General features: G+C 56.1%; 1 protein-coding gene across 3 annotated transcripts; it reads left to right on the top strand.

Annotated features, from left to right (window-relative positions):
- On the top strand, positions 1–24009 carry KRT80 (keratin 80). Of its 3 annotated transcripts, none has more exons than XM_021091678.1 (10): positions 1–532; positions 849–1266; positions 6949–7157; positions 12679–12739; positions 12986–13081; positions 19504–19668; positions 20149–20274; positions 20890–21110; positions 21571–21626; positions 21762–24009. In XM_021091678.1, exons 1-10 carry the CDS (start codon positions 423–425, stop codon positions 21884–21886), a joined length of 1587 nt encoding a protein of 528 aa, XP_020947337.1. In that variant the 5' UTR covers positions 1–422; the 3' UTR covers positions 21887–24009. The 3 variants fall into 3 exon arrangements, with proteins under 3 accessions (XP_020947337.1, XP_020947338.1, XP_020947339.1); XM_021091679.1 differs by having other exon boundaries at positions 21727–24009; XM_021091680.1 differs by lacking the exon at positions 1–532 and adding an exon at positions 550–720.

Genomic DNA, 27710 nt, shown 5'->3' with positions numbered 1-27710 from the left:
GGATGGGAAGAAGGCAAGGGCACCTTCTCACAGCCCTTGAGGCAGAGCTGCCCTTGACCGTGGCCATCTCCCCTCTAGGCTCAGCTCCCAGAAGGAGGCCTTGGTGCCCAGCGCTATCCTAAGTCGTCTGCATTCACCACCTCGTGTGGGGGTGCTATCTTCATCCCATTTTATACATGAGGACAGAAGTTGAGGACCCTGCCAGAGGCCACACCAGCGGTGAGCAGCCTTGAGCCCAAGTCTCACTGTTCCAAAGCCAAGGGCTCTTGGTCTTGACCATCTCTTTCCTCTCCAGCCTCTGAGGCAGTGGGATGCACACAGCAGGTGCTCCATAAATGAGCGATCAAAGGCAGGAAGCAGGGAGAGCGGGAGGAAGAGAAGATAAGCAGGTAGCAAATAAATAGTCAAGGCGCTGTTTTCCAATGCCAGGCTGGCACGCCGCCCGGGACGGCTGCCCTACACCCGGAGCCCCGGGCCTGCGCTTGCCTCATCTTTTCCAGAAGTATGTAAGCCCAGCTACGTCAGCCTTCAGGTATGCACTGAGGTCGCAGTGAGAGGCAGAGCTCTCTTGCTCTCTCTCCTCTCTCTCTTTCCTCCTCGAATCCGCCCTTTCACAGGCTACCTTCCCACCCCCAACCCAGCCAGCCATCCCAGCCGTGCCCCCCTCCCCTGGAGCCAGGCCCGGCTTGGCTGGGAAGCCTGTGAAGCCCCCTCGGCAAGGTAGATCCCAGCCCAGGGAGGAGATGGGTGCGTGGTGCCGGGGGAGGGGCGGGAGCCGCATCATCTAACAGGTTGGTCGGGCTGGGAGGCGTCCCGCCCTCGTGGAGCTAATGAGCACTGTGCGACAGGTGTCTGCTCCTCAGTCCCCAGCCTGCCCTGCCTGCGACCGGAGTCAGCCGCCACCACCCCTCAAAGGCTCCCTCACCCATCCCCGCGCCCTGCCCGCTCCGGGGCCCGGGGCCCGCGATGGCTTGCCGCTCCTGTGTCGTCGGCTTCAGCAGCCTCAGCAGCTGTGAGGTGACCCCGGCGGGTGGCCCCCGGCCTGAGGCCTCAGGATGGGGCAGCTGCGGGGCCCCCGGGCCGAGCTTCAGCTCCAGCAGCCTCACAGGCTGCTGGGCGGCTGGCACCGTCCCCAAGGTGACCGTGAACTCCAGCCTGCTGGAACCCCTGGACCTCAAGGTGGACCCAGCGATCCAGCAGCAGAAGCACCAGGAGAAGGAGGAAATGAAAGCCCTCAATGATAAATTCGCCTCCCTGATTGGCAAGGTGAGCAGAAGTGGGGGGGGGTCCCCAAAACTAAGGCCCGTCAGGTCTGGGCAGGCGACTGAGCGCAGTATTTCTGGAAGCATCATGCCCCACCCCCGCCCGCAGCCAATGGGGAGCCGCCACTGCTAATTCCGCGGGCTAACTCCGAGCAGGGAGATGCGGCGGCAAGTGCCTGCCCCAACCTGATGTGGGCGAGAAAGGACCCCAGGGTGGTCCCTGAGGGGTGTCTGAATAATAGTGTGCTGCGTGGCCTGGGGTCGCCTCCCCGCCCCAGGGGTGGACTAGGGAGAGGCTCTGAGTGTGACCAAGAGGATGCGCCCAAGTAGGAACAGCTGAAGGAGGCCGGGCTGCAGTCAGACTCCAAGGTAAATGGACAGGGGGCGTGCAGGGTGCCCAGAAGGAGGCTGCGGAGTGAGGGTGCCGCTGGGGCTGTCAGGTGATAGGAACGTGAGGAGCTGATGCTGCAAGTCAGAAACAGGTGGCCAGCCAGTCCTCCCTGTACCCACCGCAGGAGAGGATTCAAGTCCCCGGCACCTACTTCCTGGACCCCGTTGTCATGGCCAACTCTCTGGTCTGGGCACAGGTCTTCAAGAGCTCGGAGAAAGTCCTGTCCACCTCCCAAAACTCTCCTCACCCACCTCCTCCAAGAAACCTCCTGGCTCGGCTCCCCCCCTTCCACCCGGCCCCGCCCTGCCGGAGAATAATAGTCAGATAGTAGCAGCTGCTGTTCCCGAACTGCTCACCGTGTGCCAGGAACTGTGCTGGGGGCTTTGTGTATTACCCCTATTTCCTTCAACCTTCAGAAAGAAATCATCTTTATGCCCATTTTACAGATGAGGAAAACTCAACCTTCTTGCCCTTCCCTGTAAACCAGAGCCCCATTCTTCTGCCCCTTCTCTGCCCCTTTGATCTCCCTACCTCTGTGTCCCTCTGTGTGTGGCTAGTGTCCCCCCACTAGTTGGGCACCCACAGAGAGGGGCAGAGGGAAGAAAGTAACATGGCCAGAGCATCTGCTTGTGCCTGGCTCTGCCCACACTACCCAGCACCCCGCAGTGGCTAGCTGGGAGATGGAGCAGCCCAGAGGTGAAGACCCAAAGCCAGCAGTCTCCGAGGTGAGAGTCCTTCCTCCCTTCCCCCACCCCCATTCCTGTGCCCACACCAACATTCCTGCACCCACACTTGGGATGCCCGGGCTGGGGGGTGTGGAGAGGAAGTGACAACTAGAGGACAACAGTCCTCTGAGGCGGAGCATCCCCACCACCGGCCCGGCCGGCTGCACAGAGCCGGAACTGCTGGGCGGCCACCCTCGGAGAATAGCCCGCTGCCCTGGGGAGGCAGGTCCCTGCAGAGCCACCTCCTCTCCAAACCCAGCTTAATCCCTTAAAAGGAATGCTTCATGAGCTATGTCATTTGGCTCGGACGGGTGGCTTTTCTCCCCGAACGCCAGGGTTGACATCATCCTGTGCCTCTGCCACGAGGACAGGAGGAGGGGTCTGGGTCCTGTTCCCAGAGCCAGGGCGATGCCCTCTGAGATCCTTAGCAGAACTGGAACTTCCCAACCCTCAAATCCGAGCCTTGACCTTGAGACGGGTGCTCTTCTGGATGGGATGCCAGGAAGCTTTAAGGCCAAGAAGTCCCGGCTGATCTGCCAGCTCTATGGAGAACATGGGTTAGTTAGTTCAGGTCGCTCCCTCTCTCCTTGTAAAGACTGTGAGGACCCAAGTGGAAGTGGGCAGGGGCCAAGGAGATGAAATCTGCAGGTGCGTCACGGGGTTTGAATCCTGTCTCAGCCTCTGACCTGCTGTGTAATCTCAGACAAATTAGTTAACTTCTCCGTGCCTCAGTATATATCAGTGTAATGGGCTTGTCAGAATCAAATGGCATCATTTTCAAAAAAGCATTTATAAAGCCCATAAATGGACCTGGCCCAGGGAACCCTTGAACCCTGGTAGTCCCTGCCACACAGGCACCTGCAAAGAAGAGGGGAGGGGCCGGCTGGAGGGAGGAGTGGAAGAGCTTCATGGGTAGGGGTGCATCACAGAGCTGGAAAGAGAGGCATGGGCCTCAGGATGAGAGGCTGTCACCAGGGTGGGGGTGGGGTCCTGGCAGAGAAGAGACAGGCCGGGCAGCCCTCCAGCTCCACATCCTCTTCTGAGCCCTCTGAGGCACCAAGAGAAACCAGAGAGCGCTGAGGAGGAGGTGGCAGCAGGGAGACCCCCAGGAGTCCACCAAGGGGGCCCTGCAGCAGTGTTGATCCTGCCACTTGCAGGCTGTGTTTCCTCAAGAAAGCCACTTACCCTCTCTGTGCTTCAGATTCCTACTCTGAGGGTAGCCCTGAGCTTATGCCAGTGGAGGGGGGAATTCGCAGCAGCAAGAGAGGAGGCGGAGAGAGGCAGGGAGAGGGCCATGCTGACATCCAGCAGAGGCCACTGACTGGGCCCTGTCACCCTCACATGCAGGCACCAGAGGGGATGGAGCTAGGACAAGAGAAGGGACTGCCAGGGGTGCCCAAGGAGGCTGCAGAGAGGGGGCCCAGGTGGTGAAGGGACCCTGAGGCTCCTTGGGTAAAGCCCAGTTCTGGCTGGAGGCAGGGGATGACACCTCCTCCCACCTGAGGAATAGGACCCACAAGCCCCAGGGACGTGACTCCTCAGTCAGGCTGGTCCCTGAAGGCTCCCAGGCGGTCAGCCTCCCTCCTCAGAAGGGGTCCCAGCCCAGCCCGGGCTGCTCAGTCCCCTCCACAAAAAGTACATCTCTCCCCATCCTGCAGGCCCCTGGAGTTGGGTCACAGTTAGTTCTGTGCTTATGGGCCTCAGTTTCCTCATCTGTAAAATGGGAAGCAGGTAGACCAGGGGCTGGCTCTCTGAGGCCCTCCTATAGCCGCTGCCTATGATCTCAGGGCAGGGGGTCAGCCAATGATCTCAGGGCAGCAGGGGCAGGGAGAGGAGGTCAGTCAGGTGGGGAGGAAAGGGAAAGAGTGCTCAGCAGCCTTGACAGGTTGGAGGCAGTTAACCTAGCACCTCACAGGGTGCCAGGACTTCCCGCCCTCGCCCTCCCCTTCCGGAGGCCTTTGTTCCCAGAGGGAGGAACCTTTCTGCAGGGAAGGTTCTGGGTGGGGGATGAGTTTCCATCCCCACCCACTGAAAAAACAAGCAACTCCCCCAAGGGCAGCAGGGGGGAGGGGGCTTCCCTGGATCCCCCACGACCCCAAACACCCCTTGGCTGGACTGGCTGGCCAAGGGCCCCATCTCCCAGGAGGCAGGTACTAAAGCCTAGGGGCGTAAGGTTAGACCAAGGGAAGAACTTCCTGGTCTAAAGGGGTTTGTGTTGCTCGTGGGTGGAGAGAGGAACCTCACAGCTCTCCTCTGACCCCGCCCTCAGTGTAAACACGGGGCTCCTACCCATCAAGACGCAGGCAGGTGGAGTGAGCAGAAACCAAGCTCCCCACCGGCGATCCCTCACACACACAAGCAGGACGGAAACCCTCTTGACCACATCCCTACTGAACCTGTCTGGCTGTGATGACAGCAAACTGTAGGCTTAAAGTCGGCTTCAAGGAGAATTTACCAGCACGAACGGGAGTTAAGGAGAGAAACGACAGCCCACAAATGCCACGGTCCCGTATTCCGCAAGTGCCAAAGGTGCCTTTCCCAGGGCACCGGTATCCCAGGAAACCTGTGGACATGGGCAGAGTTGAGGGGGAGGGGGGGGACAACTGGCACCCAAATTCAGGAGGAACAGAACTTTGAGGTCAAGAGTGAGCAGCTGGCATCAGATGGGCCTGTCTGGGAAGCTTGGTGACCAAGTTGCTGTGTGACCCTGGACAAAACACCTGACCTCCCTGAGTCCGTGCCCACCCCCCGACCCCCCCCCCCGGCCCCCATCTCCTCCTCTGTAAATGAAGGGTGCAGACTGGCTGATCCAAAAGGTTCCTAGGAGTTCCCGCTGCAGCCCAATGGGGTCAGCTGCAGCATCTTGGGAGCGCTGGGGCGAGGGTTTGATCCCCAGCCTGGCACAGTGGGTAAAGGATCCAGCATAACGGCAGCTGTGGTTTAGGTCTCGATGGCCACTCAGATCTGAGCCCTGGCCCGGAAACTCTATATCACACGGGGAGGCTGAAAGAGAAGGAAAAAAGAGGGGGGTGGCTCCTGGCAGTGGTTCTGGCTCTTTCAGGCTGTGATTCTGGGAGCTGGTGCCAGCAGTGGACAGAAGGAGGTCCAGCGACTTGCCTGTGGTCACAGGGAATGTCACCAGGCTGGTTGTCCAACATCATCAGGACAATAATAGGCTGCACTGTCTAGGAGCCTGGCCCCAGCCACCCCTCCTGCCTCAGTGGCCTAGCCCTGTCCTGGACACCAAGGGGGCAGGGACCCCAAGAGGCGAGCAGATGGCTCTCAGTCTGCAAGGGAGGGGGGCAGCACAGGACAGAAGAGGAGCAGATAAGCTGAGGGCCACATACTAGAGGGAAGTGGGGAGCTCCCAGCCAGGGGAGGGGCTGGATGGTGCAAAGAGAGTGAGTGCCTGCGAGGGGCTGTGCCTGGACAGGACTGGAGGCGGGGGCAGGGGGCAGGCTGGGCTGGGCTGAACTGGATGGAGGGAAGGAGAAGACTCCAGAAGGACCTTGCCAGCCTGCCAGCCTGCCGGTGGCTGAGGAGGGGGGTCGGGGGGAGGAACCACAGGAGCCCCTGCAGAAGTCTGAGCAGGAGAGTGTGAAGGACGCAGGATCTGAGAGGAGCACAGGGTCCAGAGCCCTCCCCATCTTTGTCCCCAGGGCAAGCCTGGCCCTAACCAGAAGCAGAAGCCAGTCCTGGGAAGGGCGGCTGGGTTCCCAGGGCCCACAGAGACCCTGAAACTGCCTGGAGGCCTATGTTGCCGTGTTTCAAAGATTCTAAACCCAAACTGCCTGGATTCCACACCTGGCCCTGCCACTTGCTCATCACGTGACCTTTGGGCAAGGTACTGAGCCTCCCTGTGCCAGGTTTCAGTGTCCATAGAGTGTAGCTGATAAGAATACCCACCCTGCAGGGCTGTTTGGGGATTTAACAGGTTAAAGACGTCCAGCCACAGAGGAAGGCCCGGCATGCACTGCAGGAGTCTTTGCTGCTTACTGCTCCAAAGCTCATCCCCGGGTCCTTCTCTCCACAGCTAGGCAGGGCGGGTGACATCACCCCCGACTTCTAGCTGGGGAAACCGAGGCTGGGAGAGGCAACAAGTCCAGGGCTGTTGGGAGGATTAGCACTAAAGAACCAACCAGGCCCTGCCCCACTGAGTGTCCAAGGCAAGATGAGACCGGACTTGGTGAGGTGGGCAGCAGATGGGCCTCTGGCACCCATGTGCCCGGGAACCTCCCACCCAAGCCCCAGGGAAGGCCTGGAGAGCCTGTCTCATGTCACATTCCCGGCTTAGTCCCTCTCCCGCCATCTAGTTGGCCCCGCTCCTCCTCCAGGAAACCTTGGCTAACTGGCCCCACCTCTCTCAGATTCCCTCCTTATCTCACCATCTTCGGTGTGAACAATCAGTAATTGGAGATGCCATCTGAAGGCGCTGAGCGAGGCCCCAGTGGGTGTGCTCTGAGCAGATGAGCAGATGAGCTGCCACTTGCATGGAGTCCCCGGGGGAGGGGGGGCCATGCTGGCTGGGCCACGCCTGGCCCTCTCAACCCCAGCTCTCCCGCTCTCCTAGGTGCAAGCCCTGGAGCAACGCAACCAGCTGCTGGAGACCCGCTGGTGCTTTCTGCAGAGCCAGGACTCGGCCGCCTTTGACCTTGGGCACCTCTACAAGGACTACCAGGGCCGGCTACAGGAGGAACTGCGAAAAGTGAGCCAGGAGCGAAGCCAGCTGGAGGCCAACCTGATGCAGATGCTTGAGAAGGTGGAGGAGTTTCGGATCAGGTAGGGGGCGCCCCGGGGGGAGGGGGGGCTGTGGGCCTGTAAGGAGGATGGGGACCATCCTGCATTCTGGCGCAAGGTCTGGGTGCCCAAGCCAGAAAAAGAGGAAAATTCTTTTTTTGTTTTTTGTTTTTTGCTTTTTGGGCCACACGCGGCATATGGGGGTTCCCAGGCTAGGGGTCGAATCGGAGCTACAGCTGCCAGCCTACACCACAGCCACAGCAACGCAGGATCCAAGCCACATCTGCGACCTACATCACAACTCACGGCAACACAGGATCCTTAACCCACTGATCGAGGCCAGGGATCGAACCTGCAACCTCATGGTTACTAGTCAGATTCGTTTCCATTGCACCACAATGGGAACTCCAAAACTTCTTTAAAGAACAATTCTTTTTACTCCACGCTAATTGAAGACCTGCAATGTGCCCACAGAATTCTAAATATTAGGAGAACAAGGCAGTGAACCTGCAGCTATCCCCTCAAATAAATAGTGACCCTTACAATGAAGTCAGTCTTGTAGTGGCTGACAGCTAAGCCCCGTGCTTGCTTACTGGCCCTGGGCACCGTCACAGCCTCTGTCCCCTACCCCTTCCTCTTATGCCCATAAACACACTGGCCCTCACTGGTTCAGCAGTACTGGCCCACAGGTCCCGCTGACAATGGGAAACTGGTCACTAGCCAGACAACAGATGAGCTACTTCTTTGAATGTATCATGGGATTTTGATCTCTCATGGGCTGGGGGGGTGGGTGTAGGCAGGGGGCAGAAATGATGGGGTTTACTTGCATAAAGAAGCGATCCCCCAGAGTTCCCGTTGTGGCTCAGCACTTTGAGAACCCGACACAGTATCCATGAGGATGCAGGTTTGATCCCTGACCTCACTCAGTGGGCTAAGGATCCGGCATAGCCACAAGCTGCAGCATAGGTCAAGGCTCAGACCCGGTATCAGCACAGGCCAGCAGCTGCCGCTCCAATTCGACCCCTAGCCCAGGACCTTCCATATGCCACAAGTGCAGCCCTAAAAAGGAAAAAGAAAAAGAAGCAATCCCTCTAGGTAATGTGTGCACGACCTCCGGGTGGACTCGGGGGGTCTAGAGAGAAGAGGAAAACACAGCTCCAGCGTGCAGGATGCTTTCATAACCTAATGGGACAGGAAGATGGGGAATAAACAGCTAGAAGGAAGGATGGCCCAGGCTCAGGCATGACTTGGCCCCTGTGCAAGGGGGTTTTGCCCCGCCCACACCCCTCGCTAGCTCCATGGCCTCAGGCAAGGTGCTTCCCACGCCAGCTTCAGTTTCCTTCCATATGGAGTGGGAACCGTGATGGTTGTGACCAAGCTAAGGCTGGTGTGAGACTTCAGTGTGGTGCCCGGCGATTATAAATGGCCACTCCCTTGTCCCCTGGAAGGCTGAGTGCTCAGCACACAATGGTCTTTGATTCAGGTTTGTTGAGCTGAACTGACCAATCTACAAATGTGCCTTTTTTTTTTTTTATTGTCTTTTTAGGGCTGCACTCACAACATATGGAAGTTCCCAGGCCAGGGGTCGAATCGGAGCTACAGCTGCCGCCTACAGCCACGCCACAGCCACACAGGATCTGAGCTGCATCTGCCACCTACACCACAGCTCACGGCAACGCCAGATCCTTAACCCACTGAGCAAGGCCAAGGATCGAACCTGTGTCCTCATGGATGCTAGTCGGGTTCATTACCACTGAGCCACAACGAGAATTCCCTGAACCGCCCAATCTAGGAAGGAAGTAGCTCAGAGGAGAGGTGGCCCTCTCTGACCAGACACTGGCCAGGGCTTCAAAGACAGGGAGGCTGGGCAGAGCAGAGAGGCCAGTTTCCCTGCAAGGGGCCCCCAGCCAGGGTGAGGGAAGGACAGGGTATGGTGGAATCCCCATCCTCCTCCTGCGGTGCTTGAGCCACACCCCAGCCCTGTGATATGAGGGGACGCCCAGAGTCTCCAGGCAGCCCATCAGGAGGCCAGGGACCTGGGCTCTGGCTGTGGCTCGCTCACTGCCTCTGCGCATAGCCGCCCCCTGCTCAGACCACATTCAGAGGGGCGGATGCTCTCCCGTTCCAGGGACCTCAGTTTCTTCATCTGTGCATGGATCTGGCTGGAATTTCCCAGCCAACTGGCATGATCAGCAGCCCTGTCCTGGGCTGGTCCTCGTGGCTGGGCCCTGCCCTGACCTGGAGGCCACCTCTGCCCCAGCCCTGCCCTCCCAGTCCTAGAGAAACACTCAGGGACCCTGCCCTTTCTGACAGCAACAAGAGAAATCATGCCAGGACACCGGCGCCCACGGCTCCATCCACTGATACCTCACAGGTCTTTGCCTGCAAAGGCTCAGAGAATGGCAGAGCTGGATGGGGACTTGGGTCCTCCTTCGATGGAAGGAAAGAGAGGCCCAGAGAGGGCAGAGGCTTGTCCTCAGTCACACAGCCGTGTGTCCTGAGCCCCATCCCTAACCTCGCCAGCTACCGTGTAAGGCTGCTCCCGTGAGAGCAGCCAGATCACATCCAGGGAGGCACTTTGTAACTGGAAGCTCTATACAAACACTCCTTGTTGTTTTAATCTGGCTCAGCCCCCTCATTTGGCCTGCTGCCTGGTTTCCATCTGCTGCCTGATTTTACCATAGAATCTCAGGGCCTCTCTTCCTCTCTCTCTGGGTTAGGGACGCATCCGTGTTGGAGGAGGTGAGGCTGGAGGGTCTCTGGGTCTGCAGGCTAAAGCCAGGGAAGCTGTAGCCTGGCTGTGCAAAGCCTGGGGCCCCTAGGAGCCAGAAGGCGCCAGGCCAAGCCCTGGCAGGGAGGGGTGTGCCCCGCTTGTACAAGGCCAATGAGATCAGCTTCACTCCTGGATAAAAACAAGTTTGGGGGGGGGCGCCATGCGGGGGTACGGGTGTGACAAGCTGAAAAGGGCTGAGAATGGGTTTGGGAGCTAATGGCTGGCAGAATGGCAGGGAATTGGGGGTGCAATGGGGGGAGATGGCACCCCATAAGCCTGTCAATGGAGACCTCCAAAAGCCTTGATGCAGCAGGGACCCTAAGGATTGGCTAGCTAACCCTTCCATTGACTAAGGATGAAGCAGAGACCCAGTAAGGGGAAGCCACTTGCCTAAGGCCACACAGCAAATGTGGAATGCCAAGTACAATTGTGCAAGCTGTTCACTGAACAAGGGCATCTGGTTAAGGAGGGGAATTGGGATGGAATTGCAGGGGAGTTGATGAGAAGGGAGAAGGGATGACTGCACAAAAGACTGGGAAGTGCGGTGGGAGTGAGGAGGTTTGGTGCCTCAGAGGGCCCCCCCGATAGACAGCTCTCCCCAGGGTCCTGCGTCCAGGCAGGTGAAACTCTGCTAGCCAGAGGCGGGGAGAAGGGGAGAGGTTGGGCATGGGGCTTGCGATGGGTGGCCATAAGTGGAAGCTTCTCAACTCAGGGCTCCACAGACCCCTGTCCCCAAGGCAGAGAATTTTTCAGAGGACCCCAAATTCCAGAGGGAGGCCAGTTCGAGTCAGCCCAGCCCTGAGGATTTGTGAAGGTCGTGCAAGAACTGCCTGCTCACTCTGCAATGAGGCTTCCGCACAGTTTCTTTCTGGAAATGCTGAGACAGAGGGGCTAAGGGCCAAGGCCTGGGGTTGGAGAGAACTGAGCTCAGATAACAATAATAGCAAGAGCTTTAATGGGTGCCCAGCACTGTTGTAAACACTCTATGTATTAACTCATTTAATCCTCGAGACATTGCTATTGGAGTTCCCATCGTAGCTCAGGGACAACAAACCCGACTAGGATCCATGAGGATGCGGGTTCTATTCCTGGCCTCACTTAGTGGGTTAACGATCCCGAGTTGCCATGAGCTGTGGTGTAGGCTACAGACGCAGCTCGGATCCTGCGTTGCCGTGGCTGTGGTTCAGGCTGGTAGCTGCAGCTCTGATTCGACCCCTAGCCTGGGCACTTCCATATGCCACAGATTCAGCCCTAAAAAGACAAAGGGGGGGCATCACTGTTATCATGACATCGTGACAGAGGCACATATCAGTAGCCTATCCAAGGTCACACAGCTAGCAAGAAAGCCAGGAATGAAGCCCAAATAATCTGGCTCTGAAGCCTGATGACACTACACTAGCTTCCAAGCCTTTCTCTGAGCTTCCATTTCCTCATCTGTGAAATGGGATCCGCAGCACATCCTTGGCTGGGGGCTCTGATAGTCACAGGAGAGAGTGCAAGCTTCTTGGGCATTTTGTTCGCCCTGGAGGCCCCAGATTGCAGAACAGTCTCCCTGGACACCCTGCCTCTCCCCCAGGTCACTGCATTCTCGGAGCCCCTCGCAGACTCTCAGAAGCCGAGGCAGTGGCCAGGGAGAGTGTGTGCCCTGTACACTGAGTTTCAGAGACCCAGGTGCCCTGCAGGCTCTCGGCCCTGGGGTCTGCTCCCCTCAGCCCTTGGGTAAGCTGGTGGAAAAGGAGGGTGGCAGGTCCAGCTGGCTGACGTGGACCATGGGAGACGCTGCCCCATCTGTGATATCAACCGGGGCAGGCAGGCGGCTGTAATTAGAGCTGCTGGTGATTCAGGCATTCCCTGGAGAGGAGGGGAGCAAACAGGAAGCCACAGAATCCCACATCCACTGGCGCAGGCTGGGCTTCAGATGGGAGCGGGCAGCGGGCAGACACCTACGGAGGGAGCCAAGAGGGTAAGATCAGGGATCCAGAGATGCCCTCTCCCCACCCAACAGTCTGTGTTCCCAACACGAGGTGGACTTGAGTAAGAAGGAGGTACATCTGAGAAGAGAGGGAACCCACCTTTGTGGAGTGCTAACAGCGCCCATCTGTCATCGCAACAGGGGTGGACTTCCAGCGCCCAAGCACACAGCTAGACAAGGGAGGGGGTGGAGTTACGTGCCACCAAACACAGCGGGGGCCCATCTAACTGCACCATCTATGCTCTTCCTGTTCTCCCTCTCGAAGGAAGAGGACACGGTGTCCTACTGTCTAACAAAGCAGAGGGAAGAAGGATAGGGCTGCGGGGAAGGGAGGGGTTTGGAGAGGATGACGTGTCAGCAAGATGCTCAGAACAGACGCAACCAAAGGCACAGCTTGTTTGAAACAGAGACTCTCAGAGGAGGAGATGGCGGGGAAAAGATGAAGGAACCAATGTCCGGATGAAAGGGCTGCACAATCAGGAGAGGCTTCCTGGAGGAGGTGAATGTGGAGTGGAGCCAGGAAAGAGGCAGATGCCAGTGGGAGAGGAATGGCTGATCATCGGGAAGGAGGCAGCAGGGGGAGTGGAATGTCTGCTTCCCCAGAGCCAGCGCTAGGGGCTCTGTCACGGGCCTAAGGGTGGTGTCATAGAGACAGAGGACTGCATCCATCTAAATGAAGGGGCTCCTTTTTTCCTAAGTGGCGCAAGGCACAAATACGACTGCAGAGGCTCTGGGCTCTAGGACCCCTTGCCAAGTCCCACCACATCCAGCTGAGCAGCCTCTCTCTGTGTGTCTCTCCCCTTCTCCCCATCTCCCAGGTATGAGGATGAGCTCTCCAAGCGCACAGACCTGGAGTTCACCTTCGTCCAGCTGAAGAAGGTAGCTGCCCAGCCTGCCCCAGGGGCTCCTTCTGCCCTCTTTCTCTCGGGATCCCCAGGCTGAGCCCCAGGACCATAGGCAGGGAGATACATACCTGTCCCCACCCTGCTTCTCCTCCCAGGTTCTGAGCCAGGTCTCCTCTGGGGATCACCCCCATGTCACCCAGGAAGCAAAGCACCCCCCCACCCCTGCTTCGGGACCGCCTCCATTCCCTCTCCCATCATTCACTGCTGCTCCCACCCCCAGGACCTGGATACAGAGTGTCTTCGAAGGACGGAACTAGAGACCAAGTTAAAAGACCTGCAGAGCTTTGTGGAGCTGATGAAAAGCATCTATGAGCAGGTGAGAATTCAGGGTCAGGGTCCCACAGAGCCAAGAACAAACTGGTCCATGGGCAAAGGATGCAGGGGAGGCAAAGGCATCTGGTGGGGTGTGGAAACTTCGGCAGGACTCACTGTTTCCCACCACAGAGGTTAACGCTTTCCTGAACGCCTTGGTGCAGCTATCTGTAATCTGCCATAGGAGTTCCCATTGTGGCTCAGCGTGTTAAGAACCCGACTAATATCCACGAGGATGTGGGTTCAATCCCTGGCCTTGCTCAGGGGGCTAGAGGATCCGGTGTTGGGGTGAGCTCCGCTCAAATCTGACATTGCTGGAGCTGTGGCATTAGGCGGGCAGCTGCAGCTCTGACTCAGCCCCTAGCCTGGGAACATCCGTGTGCCATAGGTGCGGCCCTAAAAAGCAAAATAATAATAATAATAATAATTTGACACAGACCCTCATCACTCATTTCATGGAGGTGGCAGATGCCCACAAGGCCTGTCTCAGGGAGAGCCCTGCCTTCATGTGTTTTGGAGCCCTGAGAGGGTGCAGGAGACTAAGACATCCAGGGAAGCGTCAGGAGGTGGCTCCAGAGCAGGAAACCAAGGGGCCCTGAATGGCCATTCTTACTGAACTAATCTCTCTCTCTCTCTCAACCTTGCAACCTAAATTGCAGGCACCCACGGTTCTAGCTCAGGGGGGCTTGCACTGCACCCTCTGCCATGTGGGGCCTGGCAGGGAAGATCTGTAGTCAGATTCTGTGGTTCCAAGATCGTACTAGCTTCTGCTGCACAAAAATGACCCAGTAAATGCAGACAGAGGCGCCTCTGACACATTCTCATTTGTCCCTAAGTTCTCAGCTGAGCCTGGGGGCAGTCAGTGGCCCAGCAATGCCTGTCCCACTGCAGATGGGCCCTGCAGATGGGCCCTACCACTCTGCCTGCTGAGCATCCTTTGAGCATGTGTTCCCTGCTTTGTATCCTCTGTTTAAGGCTGAGGACCTGATGGGGGTGATGCTTTGATTCAGCTATGAGCAGGCAGGACCATTGTTGGGAATGACAGGGCTTGGCAGCCTGGGTGCTACAAACCACTGGTGCCAAGCTATGGCAATGCAGCCCAGGGCAGAGCAGGGATCAAAGGCACTGCCGCAGTCATAAAGGGCTGCTGACCCCAGCTTCATGGCCTTGTCCCGTGGCGAGGGAGATTGGGCCTCGTGGTGGCACGTGGGCCTCACTGCTCTCTCAGCCGGGGCTTCCGTGGGCTGAGACCTGTCTGAGGCCATGGGAGTCAGCAGAGCAGAGAGAGCCTCACCACCCTTGCCCACGGCAGGGAGGCAGCCCTTGTGGGCAGACCACCCAAAATGCTTCCTGTCCCTGGCATGGTTCCCCACAGCCTGGCCAAGTCAGGGCTGACCAGGCCACCACAACTACTAAGTGGCTGGGGTAGCGGATGAGGCAGACATCAGCAGGGCCCATGTTTCAGAGCCTCTAGTCCGCCCTGCTCACCCACATCTCAGCGAGCCCAGGGCCAGGTGGAGGCCCTCTAGGTGTGGAAACGTAGCTGAGGAAGACGGGGCATAACCAGCCATATACCTGAGCGTTGCTGGAGGCACACCCGCCAAACTTCCAGACCTCCGTCCCAACAGCCAGGCTGGGAACTCCATCCAGACTTACCAGCCTGAGGGCCCCCTTCCCAACGCTACCATTTTTTTTTCCAACATTTCTGTGACTTGGAACAAGTCATTTCTCCTCTTTGCACCTTATTTTCTTCATCTGTAAAATGAGGGGAGTGAGAGTAGCAGACTCGTCGGGTTATGATGGGAGAAATCCATTCATTCACTGATAAGTGTGTTGAAACTGATATCACAGCAGCGAGCAAAGCCCCTGCTCTCAGGAGGGCACAATTCGGCTCAGAGGGGACAGGTAACAGGCTGGTAGACGCATATCTGGATAAGATCACTTTGGAGAGTGCAACGTCGCTGGCATGCAAAGAAACCAGGTGATGCCCTAGGGCCAGAGGAAGGGGAAGCGTCAGCCCCCAGCCAAAGGGGTGGCTCAGAGGAGGTCTAAGCGAGTGAAGGACCAACCCGGGCAGATCTAGCCCAGCAGAGATTTGAGGCAGTTTCGGCAGAAGGGAGAGCTGTGCAAAGCGCCTCAGGCAAGAACAATCTGGTCCTGGGAGAAAGCAGCAGTGATGGCCAAGGCAGAGCGGCTTGGACCAGCCCAGGCAAGGCCTGGGGCCCTGGATGGGGCGTGGCCCTTATTCTAAGCATGATGGGCAGCCCATGGTAGGGACGAGGGGTGGCTGCTGCTGCAGGCGGGGTGAAGGTGCGTTTGTGCTGTGGAGGGACCGCTGTGGAGAAAGGGCCACAGTGAATGCAGGAGGTGCTCAGTGCATTTATTTTGTATACACACACACACACACACAGACACACACACACACACACACACACTATATGTATATATGATGGTATATACACATATATGTAAGTATTATAGTATATACACATATATGTATAGTATGCATAATATATAAAATATGTTATGATATGTATTTATATATGCATGTATATAGTATGTGTATATATATATTTTATATATTATACATATTATGTTATATACCATATTAAACATATATATACTGTTTAATACTATAACATATACCATATTAAACATATATACACTATGTTCAATATGGCATATAACATGATAATATGTTATATGCCATATTAAAATGTATTAATATATTAAAATACATTATATGTAATAATGTATTGCATTATTATTACACATTATACATAATAATAGTTATTATTGTTTTGGGAGGCAGAGAGGTGGCAAGGTGGTGTCAGGCAGTAAAGTTCAGGTCTCTCTCCATGTACCTCCACAGGCTGAGGCGGCAACGCTGATCCCTTGCTAAAAAGATCCCCCACACCAATGGGTCTCTAAGCCAACACTGCCTAGTAGAAAAATAATTCAGGGAGTTCCTGTTGTGGCTCAGCGGGTTACACACCCGACTAGTTTCCATGAGGATGCAGGTTCGATCCCTGGCCTCGCTCCGTGGGTTAAGGATCCGGCATTGCCATGGGTTGTGGTGTAGGTCGAGGACACAGCTCAGATCCAGCATTGCTGTGGCTGTAGTGTAAGCCGGCAGCTGCAGCTCCGATTCAACCCCTCGCCTGCAAACTTCCACATACAGCAGGTGTGGCCCTAAAAAGAGGAAGGAAGGGAGGGAGGAAGGAAGAGATGAAGGAGGGAGGGGAGGAAGGAAGGAAAATTCAAGCCGCGTAGGTAATTGGAAGTTTTCTAGCAGCCACATTTTTAAAAAAAGCAAAGAAACAGAAAAAATAATTTTAATATATCCCACTTAGCCCAAAAGAGACAAAATATGGGTATGTAATCAATATAAAAAATGAATGGGTTATTTCATTTTTTTCTCATTCCAAGTCTTCAAAATCTGGTGTGTATTTCACACCTCCAGCTCATCTCAGTTCTGACTGGCCACATTTCGAGTATTCACGACCACATAGGAATAGTGGCTGCAGCATCAGACAGAGCAGGTCCAGGCAAAGGAAGGTCCAGCCACGGCCCCTTCAGGTGGAATGAGAACATGGTGGAAGGTGAGCAGCCCCAGGACAGCTGGACACTGGTTTCAATTTGGAGCAGATACCAGAAAAGCACTGCTCTATAGGCCCACCCTAGTGTCCCAGGAAACAGCCTTCCCCTCTCCCAAGACACACACACACACAGACACACAGACACACACGCACACGCACACACACACGCACACGCACACACACGGTCCAGGATAAGTTATAGAAAGCCATTCTCAGAAGTCAATGGCCAGGGAGTTCCTGTCATGGCACAGGAACTGACTAGGAAACCGTGAGGTTTCTGACTAGGAACCGTGAGGCTGTGGGTTCGATCCCTGGCCTTGCTCAGTGGGTTAAGGATCCAGCATTGTCGTGAGCTGTGGTATTAGGTCACAGACTCAGCTCGGATCTGGTATTGCTATGGCTCTGGCGTCGGCAGGCAGCAACAACTCTGATTAGACCCCTAGCCTGGGAACCTCCATATGCTGCGAGTGCAGCCCTAGAAAAGGCAAAAGACCAAAAAAAAAAAAAAAAAAAAGAAGAAGTCAATGGCCAGAGGTGCTCAGGGCCTCATCTACACACTGTAGCCTCCCAGGCAACCCCCTTGCTCCTCACCTCTCAGGACACAGGCTGGTAAGTGGCCCCCGGGGCTCCCATTCCCCCTCAGCTTCCAAATTACAGACCAGCTCCCAAGTGCACTTGGTCCGGGCTGTGTCCAGCCAGAATGCCACCGCTCCACCCATACATAAACCCTGCTCCCAGGGACATTAGCTACGGAATCCACTGACAACCCCCTGCAGCCAGGCATACCTCCCGGGATGCTGATCCCTGCAAAGAGGACCTGGCATGTCTGAGCTGCTTTGGCGCCTGCCTTCGTGGTGTCTCCAGTGGCTGCTCTGGCCCTGGACACTTCATTCTGGCTCCATTGCCTTTACCAGCCACAACAGTAGTTTCCTTAGCTGTTGTGTACCATTTTCCAGGCTCTGGGCTGAGTCCTTTCCAGATGTAATCCCATTTAATCTTCCCAATAAGCCTCTAAAGTAGGGATATTGTAACTAAGAGAGCATGGACTTTAGAGCAGCTTGGATTTGAATCTTGGCGCGGTAATTATGTGAACTTAAGCAGGTTCTTTAGCTCTTTATACCTCAATGTCCCTGTCTGTGAAATGGGGAGAATAACAGCCCGAGCTCACTGGCCAGCTGGGAGCACTTATCTTGCCCACATATTCTAAAGCACTGACAAGAGTGTCTGGCACATGGTTAAGTATTTAATAAGTGTTAGTTGTTTTCAGTTCTATAACTATACCCATTTTACCAATAGGAAAACTGAGGCTCGGCTACAGTTAACGACTTGACCAGGGTTACCCAGCTAGTAAGAGGCGGTGGTACTCAGAGCCCAGTGCCATTAAGCACTAGATTTTACTGAGCAGAGATTTTACTCAGAGTCGTCAGCATCTTCGCTGACCTGGGGTCCCACAGTGAGGGTGGTCACACACCTGGCAGCCTCCTCGGACTCTGGCTCCTAAGAGAAGCTCTAACCTGTACCTCGGCTTAATTCTTGCCAAGCTGGAGGTGCACATCTCTCCAGGAGCCCATCTCATGTGGCATTTCCCACGTGCACAAGCCAGCATTGTCATGCCCTCTGCAGCCTGGCGGGGACCCGGCGTGTCTGAAGGTGCAGGTTTTCTAAACCCTCCATTTCATGCTTCTGTTCACCATGCTCATGCTTCCTCTGCCTCTTTCCAGAAAGGACCTGAGGCTGCCCCATCAGCCAGGTTTCGTCCCCGCTTTTGCCTCAGGGGTGCCCTGTGTTCTGGCGGTGCCCTGGCTGTCCCCTGGCCCATAACAAATGTTACCCTAGGCCTGGGTGAGAAGTGCCCCCTGGAGAGCTTTATCTGAAACACCCCAAGCCCACCAACCCCCACGACATGGTGATCTAGGAAGCCCCAAGCTGCAAGCTCTGGCACTGTCTGTAGCCAAGCCCTGGCTGGGATGTTGGTTCCATTTGGGAAATGTCACTCTCCAGCGACGACCCCAGGGCCAGCAGAGGTGCAGCCTGAGTCCTGGCACAGGCTGGGGCCTCCCCCTGTCTTTGCTCAAAGATCTCTAAGTTCATTTGAAGAGCAACTAAAACCCTTTATCAGGAGACCCCTTAAAGGGCCGCTGGCCACCAAGCAGAGTCCCCCCAGCTCCAGGGTAGAGACTGGTTTGCCTGCTGCTGCCCAGGCTTCCTGTTGCTTAGGAAGCAGGTTCAGACAGAGGCAAGCAGATGGGGCAGGGTGGTGGGGGACGGAGGAGGGCAAGGGGGGGTGGCGACCCTCCTCAGTGGCCCGGCAGCTGGTCATGTGGCTCTAGCTGACCTGCCCCATCCCACAGTCTACAGCCACAGAGATACAAGCTGCAGGGCACAGGTAGTGGCCTCTGCAGGTACAGACTCCAGAGGTCCAGCCAGCACCTGCCCGAGCATAAAGACAGGTGGAGCTCAGGAAGGGGGTGCAAAGTCAGGAACCAAGATCGGAAAGTGGTCAGGAACCAAAAACAGAATCTGGATCTGAATAGGCCTGGATCTGAGTTGATGCAGAGCCAACTGCCACTTCTGGGGAAACACACGGGCCAGAGGAGCATGTTAAACACCAGCACTCAGGAGTTCCCGTTGTGGCGCAGCAGAAATGAATCCGACTAGTATCCATGAGGATGCGGGTTCGATCCCTGTCCTCGCTCAGGGATCAGAGGAAACAGAGAGTAGCCCCCTCTCCAGTCACCAGGGGGATGGAGGGACTACGGGGACAATGGCAGCTGAGGGTCTCGTACCCCCGACCAGCCCTAAGCCCCCCAGGTCTGTGTCCTACCAGGAGCTGAAGGACCTGGCAGCCCAAGTGAAGGATGTGTCGGTGACCGTGGGCATGGACAGCCGCTGCCACCTCGACCTGAGCGGCATCGTGGAGGAGGTGAAGGCCCAGTATGATGCCATCGCAGCTCGCAGCCTGGAGGAAGCAGAGGCGTACTCCCGGAGCCAGGTTAGGGGCTGGCCGGGTAGGCTGGGAAGACACAGCCAGCACAGGGGGCGCTGCACCAGCTGAGGCTGCCGGCAGCCCTGGGAGCTGAGATTCTGGGAGACAGGGATGGGGAGACTGAGAGAGAGGACGAGCCCTGAGTTCCCAGGCAGGAAGTGCTGTACCAGGCCCCTGGGGCGACGGTACAGGGGAAAGCCCGCCGTCTGCACCCTTCAGAGGCTCACAGGGATGCTGCCACCTAGTAGCACCAGGCCAGGTGTGGGCATGGCCTGTGGGGCTCAGTCTAGGGGCAGCCAGAGAGGCCATCCAGAGACAGATGAGGTGGGAGCAGGAGGGGAGGAGGGGGCTGGTGGCCTGGGAGTGGTGGGCCCCAGAGGAGGAGGCAGGGCTGGGGTTTGAGGAAAATGGAAGGACGAGAAGCCGGGGGTGCTGGGGGGGACACAGGGAGCTGGCCCTCACGACTCCCTCCTCCACGCCCTCCAGCTGGAGGAGCGGGCCGCCTGCTCCGCCGAGTTGGGGAACAGCCTCCAGAGCAGCCGCAGAGAGATCGCTGACCTCAACGTGCGCATCCAGAAGCTCCGATCCCAGATCCTCTCCATCAAGAGCCACGTGAGTGTCTGGAGGACCCACCCGGGGGGTGGAGCAGGGAGGAGCGCGGCACTCACACACAAGCACACATGCTCACACATGAGGCATCCACGCAAGCCCTGGCTGAGTGACCCTTGGGCAGGTCACTGAGCAGCCCTGTGCCTCAGTTGCCTCCTCTATCCCCCTAAGATGGCTCTGAGGATCACATAAGCTTTGCACTTGAAAGTGGCTGGGACTGTTAGGGAGCCCCACCACACACACCCGGAGCCCACTGCCTCCCCCCCAACCCCTGCCCCAGGCCCCGCTCCCACTATATAGAGAGAAGGGAAGGGAGGCCTAAGTAAGTCCCAGCTTCCAGCCAGGCTGCGCCATCAGAGAAGTGCCACCCTGTACAGACAGCTGGGACAGGGTCCTCTGGGGGCTTGTCAGACATCTCTCTTTGGAGGCCTTAGGAAAGGGTCTCCTTAGGTCTAACTGAATTCCCTCTTGCTGCAGTGCAACTCATTACCCCACGCAGGAATGCCCTGGCTTAGCCCTCCCTCCCACACACACCCCACCCCCACCACCAAGCCCTTGCCGGCCCTCCCCCGCCCATGTCGGCTCACTGATCCCTTTCCTCTCCCCTCCTGGCTGCAGTGCCTGAAACTGGAGGAAAACATCAAGGCAGCGGAGGAGCAGGGAGAGCTGGCCTTCCAGGACGCCAAGGCCAAGCTGGCCCAGCTGGAGGACGCCCTGCAGCGAGCCAAGAAGGACATGGCGCAGCAGCTGCGCGAGTACCAGGAGCTGATGAATGTCAAGCTGGCCCTGGACGTGGAGATCGCCACCTACCGCAAGCTGGTGGAGGGCGAGGAGAGCCGGTGAGGGGCAGGGTGGGCAGGATGGGGCTGGGGGAGAGGGAGGACCGGAGGACCAGCCTCATAGAAAACAGCCCTCCCCCTCTGGCATGACACTGTGAGCCTGGCAGGCTGGGCTCCTGTCTCGCTCCGCCATGTACGAGACTGGGACTTCCATCCAATTCCTTCAGTTCTCAGTTTTCCTGTCTGGAAAATGGACTGATCATTAGCATAGCCCACCTGTGGTGCGACTTGATCCCGCATGCAAATGCCTGTCACAAATAAGTGCCTCGTAAATGATGGCCATTCATGTGCGGGAGAAGGGCAGAACCCAGAGAGGACAAGCTGGCTAGCCAGGGTCACACAGCAAGGCAGGAAATGACAGCCAAAAGTTGCCCTCCACCTGCCAGTCTCCGGGTCCCCGGTCTCAGGGGAGCTTAAGCCACAGGCTCCCTTCACGCCCCACCATTTCCTCCTCCCCCAGGATGGACTTGCCCTCGGCCACCATGGTCAGCGCTGTGAAGTCCAGATCCAGAACCGGTGAGCCTGCCTGCCCCAACAGACCACGGTGGGAGGGGGAGGCTGGGGGGGGGGGATCATGGCCCTAAAGGCATCATTTAAATGGCTCCCAAACCTCCAGCCCCTTCCCTGCCCCACCCCTTGTGTTCTCTGTAGCCACCACCAAGTCCGGCCTCTCCAGAGCCCCCTTCCGGAGAAGGAAGAACAGAAAGGGCCCCGTGATCAAAATCACCGAAATGTCAGAGAAATTCCTCTCACAGGAGTCAGAGGTCTCCGAGTAAAGCTGCTGCCCGGATCCCAGGAGCCCCAGCTCACTCCCGGCAGCAAGAGGGACTTAAGCTAGACTCAGCAAAGCGGCTTGGAGCCTCTAGATTGGCAAGGGAGGCAAACCCGATCCTGAACTGAAAAGAGGAGTCTTGAAAACAGTGACTGCTTTTTTGCGGGTTGCCAGGGATGGGACAGGATTGTCACCAGCTCTTCAGAGCCACTCAGCTCCGTATCAATATCTCACCGCCCTGTCCTTCAACCCTCCGGCCAGAGGTTTTCCTGAATGGGTAACCTGGAAAGGGGGTCCGTTTGCCTCCACCTTCCGGCTCCTCTGAGGTTCCTCCCCCAGCAGAGGGCTCCGACCGGGGTCCCTTGACCCTTTGCCCAGCGCTTGCCCTAAACGCACATCTCAAGCCTTGGCTTGCCTCTGCCTCGGAATGGAGGCAGGCGCCCTTGCTGACCCAGCCCCAGCCAGCCACAGACCAGGGGCTGATGGGGACTGCGTGGGCACCCTTCTGTATCTGGAGTTCCTGGAGAGGCTGGGTGCTGAGGACCCCTGGCTTTCCTGCACCACCTGGGCTCCCCAGAAACTGACAGTATTAGGGAGCGAGGGGAGGAGGTGCCCTGGGTGTTTGGGACCTGAGCTCAGAACTCTGAGCTCACCCCAGACCCCTGTGCCCCTTCCCTCCTCCTGTGAGTCCATCCCAGCAGGTCACAGTCAGAACTGGACAGCCTGTCCAGCCAGCTCCCAGCACCTTCTCTAGAAGCTGTTCTTGCCATGACCAACTCCCTAGGGGCTTGGGGAGCCAGATGACAGCCAGAGACCAAACCAGGTCCCCCTCTCTCCTCCTTGCTGCCTGGGGTTCAACACCTTGCCTGGGATCTGAGCTCTCCTGCCCAGGAGTTTCCCAGCCTCAAACCTGGCTTGGGAAGTTCCTGTTGTGGCTCAGCAGCAACGAACCTGACTAGTATCCATGAAGTCTCAGGTTTGATCCCTGGCCTCGCTCAGTGGGTTAAGGATCCGGCGTTGCCATGAGCTGCGGTGTAGGTCGCAGACGCGGCTTGGATCTGGCATTGCTGTGGCTGTGGTGCAGGCTGACAGCTGCAGCTCCGATTTGATCCCTAGCCTGGGAACTTCCATATGCTGCACGTTGTGGCCCTAAAAAGACCAAAAAAACAAACAAACAAACAAAAAAAAACCCACTTGGTTTGGGTGCACCAGATCCTGAAGACCATCTAGCCCCACCCCTGCCATGACACCCCAGCCCATTTCCCATGAATTCTACTCCTCAGGGTCTCTGTTCTCTCCATGGCCCAGCAGCCTGGCCCTCCCCTGCTCTGCCCTACACCTGTAGGTTAGAGCCCCTCCCTTCCTCCCTCTCCACCCCTCCTCCCTCCCGCCAGCGGGGCCATGAAGAAAGCACTGTCCACTCAGGTCTGGGAGCTTCTGAGCCCTTGAGGTCAGGCTGGGGAGCCCCAACCACAACCGAAGAGAAATTCTGCAGCGACCCAACCAGAAGATTTGGGGCTGAAAGGAAGGCTCCTCTTTCCTCCTCTTGCCTCTCCCCTTCCAGGGCTTACAGGGGCTCCTGGCAGCTCCCACCTCCCACTCCATAAGCCATCTTCTCTCCTTCCCTCTCCCTACCTGCCCCTTGCCTCCCCTCCTCTTCTACCCCAGCCTTTGATTCATTCATCTTCTTTTCCAGGACAAGGTGGCCCAAAGCCTGGGCCCGCTCTTAGGCCCTTAAGTCCTCCAGGCCTGTGGGGGGCGCTGAAGGGCTACTGACTCTCAGGCTGGAGGGAACTCTGACTTGTACTCATCCCTCCAGTCCCCAAAGGGTGCTGATTGCTGCTTTTTCTTTGCCTATTTATTGGTTTCCTAAGGGAGCAAGTCCTCAATGGGGATACAAGATATAAAAAGTATATATATTATTTTTTCATAACTTATGTGGCTTTTAACTTATTGCTTCCCTTCCTGTTTCTGCATAATCAGTGCTAATCAGTGCTACATATTACGCTCTCTGGATAGACAATACATATCCCAGCCGCCCCACCCGACTGGCTGACTCTCTCAGGGGAACACCCCCTTCTCCCTGCCCAGGGATGAATAAAGTGCTGAGATTTGTTCATGGATAAAGCTGTGTGTCTGTTTGTACCTCCCCTCTCAGGATCGGACAGTCACTGGTCCAACAGGTTGACCACAGGAGCTTTGGGAATTCTCCAATTATGGGAAGAGGAGTCCAGGGACCTAGTTGTCCCTTCAAACCAATGCACTTTGGGCACGAAAAGTCCTCCTGCCCCGCCAGGCTACAAGGAGCCTGTACCAGTGTTGATCTATGTTGCCGGCACCTCCAGACATGCCCAGGCACCACGTGGCCGCCCCAGCAAGCCCAGACCCAGGAGGATTCCCCACGTGGCTGCATGTTCCCTCTCAAGCACTTCTGCCCAACTGTGGGGGTTGGCACAGCCCAGAATATATTCTGTTAAGTACAGGCCTAATCCTGCTGAATCAAATTCTGAATCAACAAACAAGGATTGAGGGCCTTCTCCAAGCCCAGCCCTGCACCAAGACACCTACGAGCATTCCCCACCCCTCCACCTTGAGAAGCTCACCATCAGGTCAAGGCAGGAGCCCTCAGTTTAAGACAGCCATCTTGGACTTCCTGGCCAAGGGGAGAAGGGAGAGGGGAGAGGGGCTGGTGTGGGGAATCAGAAGAGGACAAAGAGGTGCCCCAAGGACAGGAATCTTGGGGTGAGGGAGGACCTTTGAAGCATTCGTGTCCCGGCTCACCCACTCCCTGGAATGATACCTCGAACAGAGCCTCAGTTTGCTCATCTGTAAAATGGAGCCCCTAGCTTCCTACCTGCCTAAAAGTGTGTTTGGGGATCTGACAAGATAGCTGGGTTCAGAGTTCCCATTGTGGCGCAGCAGAAACCAATCCGACTAGGAACCATGAGCTTGTGGGTTCAATCCCTGGCCTCGTTCAGTGGGTTAAGGATCTGGTGTTGCCATGAGCTGTGGTGTAGGTCGAAGACTCGGCTCAGATCCTGTGTGGCTGTGGCCGGCAGCTGTAGCTCTAATTGGACCCCTAGCCTGGGAACCTCCATATGCCGTGGGTGCTGCCCTAAAAAGCAAAATAAATAAATAAATAAAGATAGCTGGGTCCACTCCTAGTAAGAATAGCACAGAGATTCCCTGGTGGCTCAGCGGTTAAGAACCCAACATAATGTCTGTAAGGATGCAGGTTCAGTCCCCAGCTGTTTTCAATGGGTTAAGGATTTGGAGTTGCCATGAGCTGCAGCGTAGGTTGCAGACACGGCTCAGATCTGGCTTTGCTGTGGCTGTAGGGTAGGCCAGCAGCTGCAGCTCTGATTTAACCACTAGCCTGGGAACTTTCATATGCTGCAGGTGCCATAAAAAGAAAAAAAAAGAATAGCACATGTCTTGCTTCCAGCAGTCTGGACTAAATAACAGCTCACCTAAAGTAAAGGATTATTGGGGATGTCATTATCATTATTACAGAGGAGGTTATGAAGTAACAAAAACCCACTAATCAGGAAACCAAAATCAGGCAAACAGGGCTGAGCTGGCTTTCTCGGGGAGCAGCACAGCCAGGCCCCTGAGCTGGAAGACCAGAGACTTCCATTCAGGGTTTAGCCATTCTCCTGGGGCCCCTCAGGGATGGGCTTTGCTCTCAAAATTCAGGAGAGGGAGTTCCCTTCGTGGCTCAGTGGTTAACAAAATCGACTAGGATCCATGAGGAGGTAGGTTCGATCCCTGGCCTGGTTCAGTGGGTTAAGGATCTGGCGTTGCCATAAGCTGTGGTGCAGGTCGCAGACGCAGCTCGGATCTGGTGTTGCTGTGGCTGTGGTGTAGGTGGGCAGCTGTAGCTCCATTTCGACCCCTAGCCTGGGACCCTCCATGTGCCTCGGGTTCAGCCCTAAGGTAGCAAAAAAAAAAAAAAAAAAAATTCAGGAGAGTTGTTGGATAAAACCCATTTCCATCCAGGAAGGGCTTGGAGCCAAAACCCACTCTCTACTAATATTGTCTTTGTTTTTGATTCTATTAATTTCTGAATACTAACTTGAATTTCTGCATCTGAATTTCATAATATATGTAACATAAAAATATAATGTATTTGTTATTTCCTTTCTTCTATTTTCTTTGAATTTGCTATTTTTATCATTTTCCAGCTTCTTGAATACTTTACTTTTCCATCTTCTTTTTTCAATATAAGGTTCTTTAAACACCATAAATTTCCTTTTATGCACTATTTTGACTGCTTCGTATATAGCACGTATGAGCATTTAGTGAAGATAATTTTATTCTTTAACTCAGAGGCTTTTTTTTTTTTTTTTTTTTTTTTTGCCATGCCCATGGCATGCAGAATTTTCTGGGCCAAGGATCACACCCTCACCACAGCAGTGACAGCCGGATCCTTAACCCACTGAGCCACCAGGAAAGTCCTCCCGCCCCTTTCCTGCTGGCAGATCCTGGCTCATTCTCAGGAAGGCTGGAGTCTGGTTCCCCCTCCTCATACCCACTCCCTCCCTCCCCACTCCTGGCCTCCAGAGCCATTCAGTGAACGCCTGGCCCAGGGCACTGCCCCTGCTCTGAGGATAACGACAAAAATGAGCCCCTACCTGGGTTTGGCTCTTTCTTATCCTTGAACTCTGGTCCTCCCAAATACCTGTGAGATGGACAGGACAGGTGTCATTAGTAGAGGCCCAGAGAGGCCAAGCACTGTACCTTGGGTCATCTGGCAGATAAGGGCAAGCAGGTTGGTTCCCTGGAAGGATTTTTCACCCGTAGGCTGCCTGCCATAGGGGCAGTTAAGTGACCAAGTTGGGAGCTGGTGAAGTGAAGATGGAGGGCCCCCCACCTTCACGCAAAGGGCACTGGGGCTCAGCAGGAACCTAAGAGCTGATGCTCCACCTGAGCCCCCAGGCTCAGCATGGAAGAGCAGGGCACAGGCGTCTTGGGCCAGGACTGGCAAGTCAGCACCCTGGTCATTCCAGAGAAATCGTCCTGTAAGGGGATCCCAGGATTAAAGTCCAAGGCAGGCCCTGTGTGCTGGGAGTTGACGACATGACCTCCCCTCCTGCCTTTTCTGATCTATTTAGACCAGAAGAAAAACAACTGAATGGAGTTCCCATCATGTCTCAGGGGGTTAAGAACTCAACTTGTATCCATGAGGATGCAGGTTCAATCCCTGGCCTCCCTCATTGGATTAAGGATCCGGCGTCGCCATGAGCTGCAGTGTAGGTCGCAGACGTGGCTTGCATCTGGTGTTACTGTGGCTGTGGTGTAGGCTGGCACCTGCTGCTGGTCCCCTAGCCTGGGAACTTCCATATGCCGCAGGTGCGGCCCTAAAAAGGAAAAAAAAAAAAAAAAAAAAAAAAAAAAAAAACAGCTGAAGGGGGGCAGTCCTTGTATTCAGGAAGCTCCAGAGGCCGATGGGGGTCTTCACACAGAAACAGAAAGACAGACAGACAAAATCAAAGATACCGGGGCGGAGCTCAAGACCTCAGCACCAGGGCCTGTGGAGCAGCTGCGGGACATGTAGTCAAAGAGAGCTTCCTGGAGGAGGGGAGGGAGGAGGGGTGTTAGGACTGGCAAAGAAGAAAGGCGTGGACAGGGCCTGGGGGAGGGTTTGGAGCGGACTGCTCCGCCTCCAGGCTAGGCAGAGAGCCGGCTGCAAGTACCAGGCTGAGCAGGGGAAGCCTGAGTTGGGAGTGAGGAAAACTATGGGGGCACGTGTTATGATGTGGGGTAACCCCAGACCCCCACCAGAAGATAAGTCAACAGGTGCAGGGGGTGCAGGCACGGTGTCTTAT

This window comes from Sus scrofa, chromosome 5 (assembly GCF_000003025.6).
Source record: "Sus scrofa isolate TJ Tabasco breed Duroc chromosome 5, Sscrofa11.1, whole genome shotgun sequence".
In the NCBI taxonomy this organism is placed as follows: domain Eukaryota; kingdom Metazoa; phylum Chordata; class Mammalia; order Artiodactyla; family Suidae; genus Sus; species Sus scrofa.
This window is presented reverse-complemented; position numbering and strand designations above follow the sequence as displayed.

Coding starts and splice junctions, on each gene's coding strand:
- KRT80 (XM_021091678.1), top strand. CDS start 423: ATGCCAGGCTGGCACGCCGCCCGGGACGGCTGCCCTACACCCGGAGCC. Junction 12,740..12,985: donor CCTTCGTCCAGCTGAAGAAG/GTAGCTGCCCAG, acceptor TCCCACCCCCAG/GACCTGGATACAGAGTGTCT. Junction 21,627..21,761: donor GAAGTCCAGATCCAGAACCG/GTGAGCCTGCCT, acceptor TGTTCTCTGTAG/CCACCACCAAGTCCGGCCTC.